The following is a 10,659-nucleotide window of genomic DNA, read 5'->3' as shown; positions in this document are numbered from 1 at the left end:
CCAATGTCCTTTTTTTCTATTCCAGGATTTTATCCAAGAGGTCCTGTGTCTCCTTAGGCTCCTCTTGGTTGTGCCAGTTTCTCAGACTTTGTTTTTGATAATCTTGACAGTTTTGGTTGGGTATTTTGAAAAAAATTGGTATTTGTTTGCTTTTCCTGTGATCATAGGTTTATCTTTGTTTTAACATAACCCTAGGCTTGTCAACATATGTTCATATAATATCATCTGTTTCTAATTATTTGTGGTGTTTCCATAAACTTCACTTTTTTATTATTTTAATTGGAGACTAATTACTTTACAGTATTGTGGTGGTTTTTGCCATTGACATGAATCAGCCATGGGTGTACATGTGTCCCCATCCTGAACCTCCCTCCCACCTCCCTCCCCATCCCATCCCTCAGGGTCATCCAGTGCACCAGCCCTGAGCGCCCTGTCTCATGCATCGAACCTGGACTGGTCATCTGTTTCACATATGATAATATACATGTTTCAATGCTAGTCTCTCAAATCATCCCACCCTCGCCTTCTCCCACAGAGTCCAAAAGTCTGTTCTTTACATCTGTGTCTCTTTTGCTGTCTCACATATAAGATCATTGTAACCATCTTTCTAAATTCCATATATATGTGTTAATATAGTGTATTCGTGTTTTTCTTTCTGACTTATTTCGCTCTGTATAATAGGCTCCAGTTTCATCCACCTCATTAGAACTGATTCAAATGCATTCTTTTTAATAGCTGAGTAATATTTCATTATGTATACGTACCACAGCTTTCTTATCCATTCATCTGCCGATGGGCATCTAAGTTGCTTCCATGTCCTGGCTATTGTAATAGTGCTGCAATGAACATTGGGGTACACGTGTCTCTTTCAGTTCTGGTTTCCTCGGTGTGTATGCCCAGCAGTGGGATTGCTGGGTCGTATGGCAGTTCTATTTCCAGCATAAACTTCACTTTTAATGGCTGAAAATCCCTTCTTTGTTATTTAAAGTCTGTATGACCTTGAACACATTCTAAACTTCTCTGAGCCCTTGGTAAATAGTGCTCACAGCATTGTCATGAAAAAGGCAAGTGGACTGTTGAGCAGAGGCAAGACAGAATGAAACTTATGTTTAAATATTATTCAGAGTGCTGTTGAAACTAAATTATGGGGGAAATAGGTGGCCACCAGGAAAGTCCTATATACAGAGTACATCATGTGAAATGCCAGGCTGGATGAATCACAAGCTGGAATCAAGATTGCTGGGAGAAATATCAACAACCTCAAATATGGAGATGATACCACTCTAATGGCAGAAAAGTGAAGAGAAACTAAAGAGCCTCTTGATGAGGGGTGAAAGAGGAGAATGAAAGCTGGCTTAAAACTCAACATTCAAAAAACTAAGATTATGGCATCTGGTCCCATCACTTCATGGCAAACAGAAGGGGAAAAAGTGGAAGCAGTGATAGATTTTCTTCTCTTAGGCTCCAGAATCACTGCAGATGGTGACTGCAGCCATGAAATTAAAAGATGCTTTCTCCTTACAAGGAAAGCTATGACAAGCCTAGACAACATATTAAAAACCATATTAAAAACTCTTTGCTGACAAAAGTCCATATCGTCAAAGCTGTGGTTTTTCCAGTAGTCAGGTATAGATGTGAGAGTTGGATCATAAAGAAGACTGAGCAAGAAGAATTGATGCTTTTGAACTGTGGTGCTGGAGAAGATTCTTGAGAGTCCCTTGGACTGCAAGGAGATCAAACCAGTCAATCCTAAAGGAAATCAGTCCTGAATATTCATTGGAAGGACTGGTGCTGAAGCTTCAATACTTTGGCCACCTGATGCAAAGAGCCAACTCACTGGAAAAGACCTTGATGCTGGGAAAAATTGAAGGCAAAAGCAGAAGGGGGCAGCAGAGAATGAGATGGTTAGATAGCATCACCAACTCAATGGATGTGAATTTGAGCAAACTCCAGGATATAGTCGGAGAAGGCAATGGCACCCCACTCCAGTACTCTTGCCTGGAAAATCCCATGGATGGAGGAGCCTGGTAGGCTGCAGTCCATGGGGTCGCTAAGAGTTGGGCATGACTGAATGACTTCACTTTCACTTTTCACTTTCATGCATTGGAGAAGGAAATGGCAACCCACTCCAGTATTCTTGCCTGGAGAATCCCAGGGACGGGGAGCCCAGTGGGCTGCCGTCTATGGGCACAGAGTCAGACATGACTGAAGTGACTTAGCAGCAGCAGCAGAATATAGTGGAGGACAGAGGAGCCTGGCATGCTGCAGTCCATGGAGTCGCAGAGAATCAGACACGATCTAGTGACTGAACAACAACAACAAACACAGGTTCTACATAATGCATATTTACACAGGAGAAGTAGTCCAGGTAGGTTGAGGATTTCTGGAAAAAGGGCCTTGCTGAACCGTGAAGTGGCAGGCACTCAGCTGCAGCCTACTGGGGAGAATGGCAGACGGGAGGAGTGGAGAGATGGTCTTCCAGGCAGCAAGGTGAGCAGTCCTGCGCACAGCCCTCAGGGAAGGGGTGGGCCTCCTCAGGAGAGGCCAGGGCAGCCAGGCGCTGCTGTACACACTCAGCTGTTAGCCGCGCTTCAGGGTCTGCATCCCAGCAGTCCTCCAGGAGCTCTCTCAGGCCTCCAGGGTCCTGGGAAGAATGACCGGGAGGCAGGCTTTACTTCAGGACCCTGAGTGGCCCCAGCGTTAAAAGGTATCCTTGATGGCCCAGGTCTCAACACTCCTCTACTGTTCCTTCCTGGAGCCTCCTTCCTCCCTTTCACCTAAATCACACCTTTCATTTCCTCTCTTATGAGAAAAGTTCTCTCCAAAGAGTCCACCTTTTCCTCTGAGATGCTAGTTCAGACTCATTAATGGTTTAACTGCTCCTTTCTCTCAGGCAACCAGGGTCTTCTGCAAACAATACCTAGCCTTTGTTACCAAACCCAACAGACACTTGTGCAGTAGAAACTTCAGATCAGGTAGCAGGGGAAGGGGCCTCCTGTAAGGAAACTGTTTTCAGCAGAAACCCTGAAATTCCACTATTCAGGCACTGTTTTAACCTTATCCCTAGTTCTGGCTTTAATTGGGTCGTGACAGAAACACAGGTGTAAAACAGAATGAGGAAATTATTGGATTGAATATTGGGCTCCAGGGGACTTCCCTGGTGGTCCAGTGGTTCAGAATCCGCCTTGCTATTCAAAGGGACATAGGTTCGATTCCTGGTGGGGGAATTAAGATCCTACATGCCTCGGAGAAACTAAGCCCAGAAGCCACATCTACTAAGCCTGTGTGCTCCGGAGCCCAAGGAACACATCCAGAGAGTCTGTGTGCCCCAGTGAAAGATCTCGCATGGTGCAACAGAGATCCCACGTGCCACAGCTAAGACCCGATGCAGCCAAATAAATAAATAAATGTTTTTAAATTTATTCTTCCCTGGTGGTACAGTGGTTAAGAATCCACCTGCCAATGCAAGGGACACAGGTTTGATCCCTGGTCCAGGAAGACTCCACGTGGCGTGGAGCAAATAAGCCCATGCATCACAACTAGGGAAGTTTGCTGGCCTAGAGCCTATGTTCCTCAACAAGAGAAGCCCACGCACCGCAACTAGAGAAAGCCCAAATGCCCCAGTGAAGACCCAGCATACACAAAAATAACAAATGAATAAATACTTTAAAAAAAATGTTAAAAACAAATATTGGGCTCCAGTGTACCAGGAAAGCAGCCATCTTGGGGGCAGAGCTCAGACCAGAAGCAAAGCCAAGGAGGGCTTCCTGGAGGAAGGAAGTGAGGAACAGGGCAAACTGATGATGGAGAGAAGAGGGATGGACAAGGCAAACCTGAGCAAGAGGAAGGTGTGTGTCTCAGGAACGGGCTATGTGAGGCTTACAGTGGAAAGGGATGAACTGGAGTACAGAGCAAGTTTGCCCAGCTCCAGCTGAACATGAGCCAGGAGTGGTGGGAGAGGAGAAGGGATAGGAACAGGTGGGCTGTCCTGGTGCATAGGTCCCTGAAGCCCGTGTCGAGACTCTCCAGGTCCCCAGCCCCCCAGCCCGCACCCTCTTACAGTGGTCAAGCAGCACCAGGTGGATGGAACGTGAGGGCGCCTCCTCTCCTCCACCGCCAAGGTCCACAGCTCACAGGTGGTGGGGGCGCTGCCCAGTTCTGCCTCATAGGCCAGCTGAAAGGGTGGTGGTCTGCTGTCTGGGAAAAGGCACATGAGGCTAGGTGTCAGGTAGCCCAAGGGGTGCCTTCTTGTAGAAAGACCAAGAGGGAGAAAGGTAGAGCTTCCTGGGTCAGGAGGTAGGTGAGTCTAGAATGAGCAGGTGGAGCACGGGGGCGGGGGGCAGGGGGGGCAGGGAGGGGGCCGCTGTCACATCCATCCTCACCAGGTCGCAAATCTGGGCAGCGACTCATAATCTCCCACAAGAGCAGAGCCAGAGAGTAGATGTCAGCTCGCCGCAGGGCTGTGCCCCAGTCCTGAAGGTCCAGAGTCTTGTCCAAGAGCTCCGGTGCCATGTACCGCTGGGTGCCAGCCTGGACGGCAAGGATCATCTCCATGGCAATCCTCACCGCAACACTGGTCCGAGCAACAAGCCCCCGACTAGACTCAGCAGCACCCCGTACACTATAGGGGCTGCTGCACTGTCGCTGCTTCATCAGCACCACCACCACCATCCTGGGTCTCACCCTCCTCCAGAGTACTGACCTCCATGATGGCAGCCGGCCCTCGGGGTTGACTAGGGGCCCAGGTTGGGGGCTGGGCGAGGCCAGGGAGCACCAAGGCGAGGCCCAGATCTCCAATGGCGCATGACCCATCATCCCGAACGAGCACATTCTGGCTGCTCAGATCTCGGTGGGCGATACCTGGTTTGTACTGGCCTGTGGGAGAAGCCAGGCTGAAGGGGCACGGATCTTCTTCCTTTGTCATTTTGACCCAATCCTTCCCCTCCAAGCTAAGGGAAAATCAGAAACAGCAGCATGGCTCCTGACTCCCATGACTTCCGGGCCCCAGCTCACCCACCATCCTGCCAACGTTCCTCATGGAGAAATGCCAGGCCCTGCGCCAGGGACAGTGCCATCCGCAGGGAACTGCCCCAGTCACTGGTGTGCTGGGTCAAGTAGTGGCACAGGGAGCCCTGGGGAGAAGCAGAGAGAAGAGGGGGACACACAAAGCTGGAGGAGGCTGATTCACCCCAAGGAGCAGAGATCAATTGTCAGACTTCCTCCGCGTCACCCAGCAGACTTACACATGACACACCCAGAGCAAGGCAGTAGGCAATGCAGGAGTGAGGGTGTACATCACTCAGATTGACAGGAAAAATAGTAGCTCAAGTTTAAGTGTCCTGAGCACTTGGCACGTGCCAGGCCTCCTGTAACCCTCACTATAACCCTGGGAGGTGGGTACTCCTGTCATTCCTGTTTTATGGATGAGGAGCTTACTGGAAATCCCTGGGTGAGAGAGTCATACAACCTGACCCCCCAGCAGTCTGACTGCCGGCATCACTCACCTTTAACCACCTTTTACTGCCTCACAGGACTTGGGATAAAGACAGAAGAGGCCGAGTAGGCTAGGTAGGGGCACCCGCATGAGTCCCCTGCCCTGGGGTGTCACCCCATAGCAGGGCGCAGGTGGGGAGAGCCATTGGGTAGAGCAGCTGGTGTGGAGCAGCTGGGAGGAAAGGAACAGTGGAGTCTCTCATTCTACAGACATTACTGAGCGCCTTCAGTGTGCCCGGAAAGTTAAACAAAACCAAAAAAGAGATTTTTGAGCTGGGCTGTGAGGTATATGGTCAAAGAAGAGACTTTGCAGAACTCAAGATTTCAGAGGTGGAGGAACTGTAGGTGACGATATCCCAAGTCCTTAGAGGCCTACAAGGCTGGTGCGGTCTGCCCCTGCCTATCTGTTTCTCTTCATCCTTTTTGCTCATGATCCTCCCTTTGAGTTACGCCTCCTTAGTCTTTTCTTATAGGACCTTTTCAGCACTTAATTCACTTGACACTTTGCATTTCTTTTTGTGTTTGCTTGATTCCCTTCTGTCTCCCCTACTACTCTGTAAAATCTGGAAAGGTCAGGGGCTGGGTGTGTTTTTTTCCAGCAACATATTGTTCATCAATATTAGTTGAATGGATAGATAAATGAATTTGGAAGTCTGTGCCCAGAGATCTGTCTTTAACATTGGTTTTCCTTAAGGTTGGGAATATGAATTGTTTTGATTTCTCCCTTTCCTTGTCTATATATTGTAAGTCAAAATTATTAGCAAGTACTGCTTATAATAATAAAAAGAAAAAAAATTAAAAAGCATATTTAATGTTCTAGAGAAAAGGCAATCTACAGCAAAGGAACAAGCCTGAACAGGGCCTAGCTGCCACCACTCCCCGCCCCACCTTCCCATACACAGACAGTCCTCGGTCCTCACCTTGGGGTGCAGTTCTAGTACCAGCAGGGGCCCACAGGGCAGGGGGCCAGGGCCGCCCCTGCTGGCGGTGATAAAGCGGACAATGTGGTCATGCTGTAGGCCTGGCAGCTCGTACAACGCTCTCTCAGCTTGGAACTGGGCCACAGCCCTCAGGGGGAAGGCCTTGATGGCTACCAGCTTGCCTTGCAGCTGCCCAGCCCACACCACTGCGTGACCTCCTTCCCGTATGACCTGGTGGGGACATGGTGCTGGGTTTGGGCCGGGCTTCCTCTCCAGCACACTCTCTGGGAGTGCCCAGAGGCCCCCTCCCCGCCATCCCTGGGCACCTGGGAGAAGCATAGCTCAGGCAGCTCCGGCAGCTCAGCACTCCAGTCCCTGCCTGAATCTGACTCTGGCTCTGGCTCTGGCCCACCTTGCACTCGGCAGGCCTTCCGCTGCAGCAGGGCTGGGGCAGAGAACAGCCTTAGGGTCAGGGTACCCAGGCATGGAGACTGGGAAGTGATGGGGGTCAGGAGAGCCTGGAGAGGGGTCAGAGCGCTGGGGCAGTGCCTTGGGGATCACAAGGTGGGGTGGGGTAGAGTAGTACCCAAGATGCTGCTGCTCAGCAGCAGCAGCAGCAGAAACAGTCCCAACAGCAGCAGCGCTATCCAGGTGGACTCCCCTGGAGGTTAGAGCAAGAAAGAAGACTGGGTGAGCCCTGCCCCAAACCTTGCTCTCTGCTTCTCTCCCTCTCCTCAGAGAATTGCTTCTCTACCCACCCCCACCCTGGTCACAAGCCCCGTTATCTTCCAGTCACCAGGGCAACCAACTTCTCAAGGCCAGGAGGAGGGAAGCTTAGGACAGCGGTAGGGTGAGAATTGGCCCTGGTTCTAACCTCTCCTCTAACCTGGGCCCCAGCCCCCACCTGGCTCCAGCACCTTGGGTGGCTACCTGAGATGGCCTGGGGGCCCTCCAAACCAGGTGTCCCAGGGCCCCCCAGAGGAGGCAGATGGCTGTAATCGGCATTGCAGAAGTCAGCGCCACAGGAGCAGGTGAAGAGAGTAGAGCTGGGGCGAGGATGGGCTCGGGGACTTGGGTCACAGCGGGGGGACTCACAGCCTGGCTCATCACTGTCTCGGCATCCTGACGCAGAGGGGTTGGGAGGAGGAGGAGAGAAAGGGAGGGACAGAGTGTGTACGGGTCTGGGAACACAGAAGGCATCCCTTCCATCTCTCACAGCCTTTTCTTTCCCTCCACACATTCCATTTCTCCTGCCCTCCTCAGCGGCCACCCCCACCCAGGATGAGCCTCTCTCCCACCCGGGTATGCCTGGCAGATGCTGTGCCGTTCACCTTGCATCTCCACCTGTGCCTGGTCTTGGGTCAGGTTCCAGATTCCAAAGCAGCAGCGGCTGTAGAGGCAGTGGATAACCCTGGGGGGGCCCGGCCCTGCATCCAGCAGCTTCCCCAGGTTCTGTGTGCTTCCCCGCACTCCAGGGGCCTCGAAGAACACACAGGTCCGCCTGCTGGGGGGTGCTGCGGGCCAGGGTAAGGGGAGGGGAGGGGTCAAGATGGGAGTGAATGCAGGGGCAGAGACAGAAGCCGGGAGGGAGACAAAACATATTTCGTATTGCAGAGCTAGCCTGGTAAAGCCACAGGAGGAAACAGGGTCAGCAGAGGCCTGGAACGTGACCCCCACCAAGGTAACACCTGGCTGTACCCTTCACCCTCACTCACCCACTCCACTCATCACTCTTCAAGTGCTCCCTCCCATGATGGGTGGCTGGAAAGACCCTGCTTCTCCCTGTAGACACTTACCTTGCACAGCTGTAGGAAGCAGTGCCCAGAGCCCCAGGACCCCCAGCATCATGCTGGAGGGGGCAGCAGGAGCCAGCACAGCTGACCCTGGCCAGAGCTTCCTTCAGACACAGAGCACCGTGGGGCTTCTGATCCTTCAGCCCCCAACTCCACCCTCCTCCCTCTTCCCCGTCTCTGTGGGGGAGACGGCTGCTGTGGGGGAGAGGATGGGTGTGGGGAAAAGCAGGGAGAGAGGGAGGAGCAGAGAACCAGTCCTGTATCTTCCTCTGTTCAGCCACCTCCTTTTCTCTGTAAAGTGGGAGGAGGGGGCCTTAGAGTTCCCACTGAGAACAGAGTGATGCCAAACTTCTGCCCTTTGCTGACCCTAGGAAAAAGTGCTGGCTGCTGTCAGCTCTTCCCAGGCTGGAAACCCAAGTGAGGTTAAGTGCTCAGAGCCATTCACCTGTTCCCAAAAGCCCTTCTAGCTCTTATTTTCTGGGCTCAGATCTGCGGTTCTGTGGGCACAGACAGGCTTCACAGGCCTAGACTTTGAGTTGACCTGATTTTCTAAACTCAAGGGTCAGGAAAGCAGCTGTATAAAATTAGAGTTTTTAAAAAATCACATTGAAAATAGGTGTATGAAGGTAGATTTGATGTTATTAAAATTTTTAAAAAATCACACTGATGACCATTATAGAAAAGGTAACAAACTTTATTGAGCACCTATGTGCTAGGGCACGACTAGGGCTATGAATTTTACAATCATCACATCTAATTCTCCCATTGAGTTATTATTATCTTCACTTTATAGGTAAGAAAGCTGAATTTAGGTAACCTGACCAAGGTCACTCGGTCAGGAAATAGCAGTTAGGCTTGGACGTAGTAAGTCTGATTCTAAAGCCCAGGCCCTGTTTTTTTCTTTTTCTTTTTTTTTGGCATTTATGGCCATGATGCCTGAAAGAAAATACAAAATTCAGCAGTAAAAAATATTTTCTAACACAGTATTTGAATATGGACTGAGAAAATGTGTACCAATACCTGTCAGCCGACCACTATAAAAAGATAGTACAGTTCAAACTATCACCACCAGAGGTCAGCAAACGTAGGAGAAACTCAGGACACAGTGAGGGGTCAGAAAGGGCCTCCTGGAGTGACTCATATCCACAGTACATCTCCAGTATCTATGAAGCTGCAGGAACTGCAGACTGTGACTGGAGGGCTCAGAGTGTGTAGAGGGAACGTCAGCGCGGAGATGGAAGGAGAGCGGTGTAGATCCGTGCCGCAATCGAGAGACAGGAGTCCAGCTCCATCAGATTACTGCCCAGAAGAAACTGTAGAACTGGCTCTCATGAGAATTAGAGCCAGAGGAGACTGGTTCCCTGTTTTCCTAGCCTTCTGTTCTGCTGGTGGCTACCTGGAAACCCTTTCTAGGGATGATCTGGCTTAGATGCAGGATGATTCTGGAGTCTGTCTTCCGAGGAGCTTACATGAGGGTATCAAAGCCCCAGTAGTGTGAAGCAGCAGCTAGAGGCATGACCAGGGCTTTGAGGCTGATGGATAGCTGCCCATCCCTCCTTGGGCTCTTCTAGGAGTCCAGGCTGGTGGAATGCTGCACTCAGTTACAACTATCTTCCTTTGCCAGATCTAAGTCTGGGACTGAGAAGTATCAAATAACCTCAGATATGCAGATGACACCACCCTTATGGCAGAAAATGAAGAGGAACTAAAAAGCCTCTTGATGAAAGTGAAAGACGAGAGTGAAAAAGTTGGCTTAAAGCTCAACATCCAGAAAACTAAGATCATGACATCTGGTCCCATCACTTCATGGCAAATAGATGGGGAAACAGTGGAAACAGTGGCTGACTTTATTTTGGGGGGCTCCAAAATTACTGCAGATGGTGATTGCAGCCATGAAATTAAGACGCTTACTCCTTGGAAGGAAAGTTAGGACCAACCCAGACAGCATATTGAAAAGCAGAGACATTACTTTGCCAACAAAGGTCCATCTACTCAAGGCTATGGTTTTTCCAGTAGTCATGTATGGATGTGAGAGTTGGACTATAAAGAAGCTGAGCACTGAAGAATTGATGCTTTTGAACTCTGGTGTTGGAGAAGACTCCTGGGAGTCCCTAGGACTGCAAGGAGATCCAACCAGTCCATCCTAAAGGAGATCAGTCTTGGGTGTTCATTAGAAGGAATGATGCTAAAGCTGAAACTTCAATACTCTGGCCACCTGATGCGAAGAGCTGACTCATTGGAAAAGACCCTGATGCTGGGAAAGATTGAGGGCAGGAGGAGAAGGGGACGACAGAGGATGAGATGGCTGGATGGCATCACCAACTCAATGGACATGAGTTTGGGTAGGCTCTGGGAGTTGGTAATGGACAGGAAGGCCTGGCGTGCTGCAGTTCATGGGGTCACAAAGAGTCAGACACGACTGAGTGACTGAACTGAACTAAAGTCTGGGACTG

The 10,659-nt window shown here is 50.5% G+C and overlaps 1 protein-coding gene across 1 annotated transcript; it reads right to left on the bottom strand.

The window, feature by feature from the left end:
- Positions 1 to 2,325: 2,325 nt before the first annotated feature.
- On the bottom strand, positions 2,326 to 9,978 carry AMHR2 (anti-Mullerian hormone receptor type 2). Its single transcript, XM_006047467.3, has 11 exons — positions 8,210 to 9,978; positions 7,745 to 7,927; positions 7,344 to 7,535; positions 7,000 to 7,074; positions 6,740 to 6,858; positions 6,414 to 6,644; positions 5,018 to 5,132; positions 4,703 to 4,875; positions 4,383 to 4,530; positions 4,061 to 4,197; positions 2,326 to 2,644 (listed from the first exon to the last, which is right to left on the bottom strand). The coding sequence occupies exons 1-11, from the start codon at positions 8,259 to 8,261 to the stop codon at positions 2,435 to 2,437; spliced, it is 1,635 nt and encodes a 544-aa protein (XP_006047529.1). The 5' UTR covers positions 8,262 to 9,978; the 3' UTR covers positions 2,326 to 2,434.
- Positions 9,979 to 10,659: the final 681 nt, after the last annotated feature.

Source organism: Bubalus bubalis, chromosome 4, assembly GCF_019923935.1.
Source record: "Bubalus bubalis isolate 160015118507 breed Murrah chromosome 4, NDDB_SH_1, whole genome shotgun sequence".
Lineage (NCBI taxonomy): Eukaryota > Metazoa > Chordata > Mammalia > Artiodactyla > Bovidae > Bubalus > Bubalus bubalis.
The sequence above is the reverse complement of the archived record's forward strand: the minus strand, read 5'-3'. Positions and strand labels throughout refer to the sequence as shown.

Excerpts from the sequence above, each read along its gene's own strand:
- AMHR2 (XM_006047467.3), bottom strand. The coding sequence starts at position 8,261 with ATGATGCTGGGGGTCCTGGGGCTCTGGGCACTGCTTCCTACAGCTGTG. Across the intron at positions 7,928-8,209 it reads GCTTCCTACAGCTGTGCAAG|CACCCCCCAGCAGGCGGACC; the intron begins GTAAGTGTCTAC and ends CCTGGCCCGCAG. Across the intron at positions 6,645-6,739 it reads CTGAGCTATGCTTCTCCCAG|GTCATACGGGAAGGAGGTCA; the intron begins GTGCCCAGGGAT and ends TGTCCCCACCAG.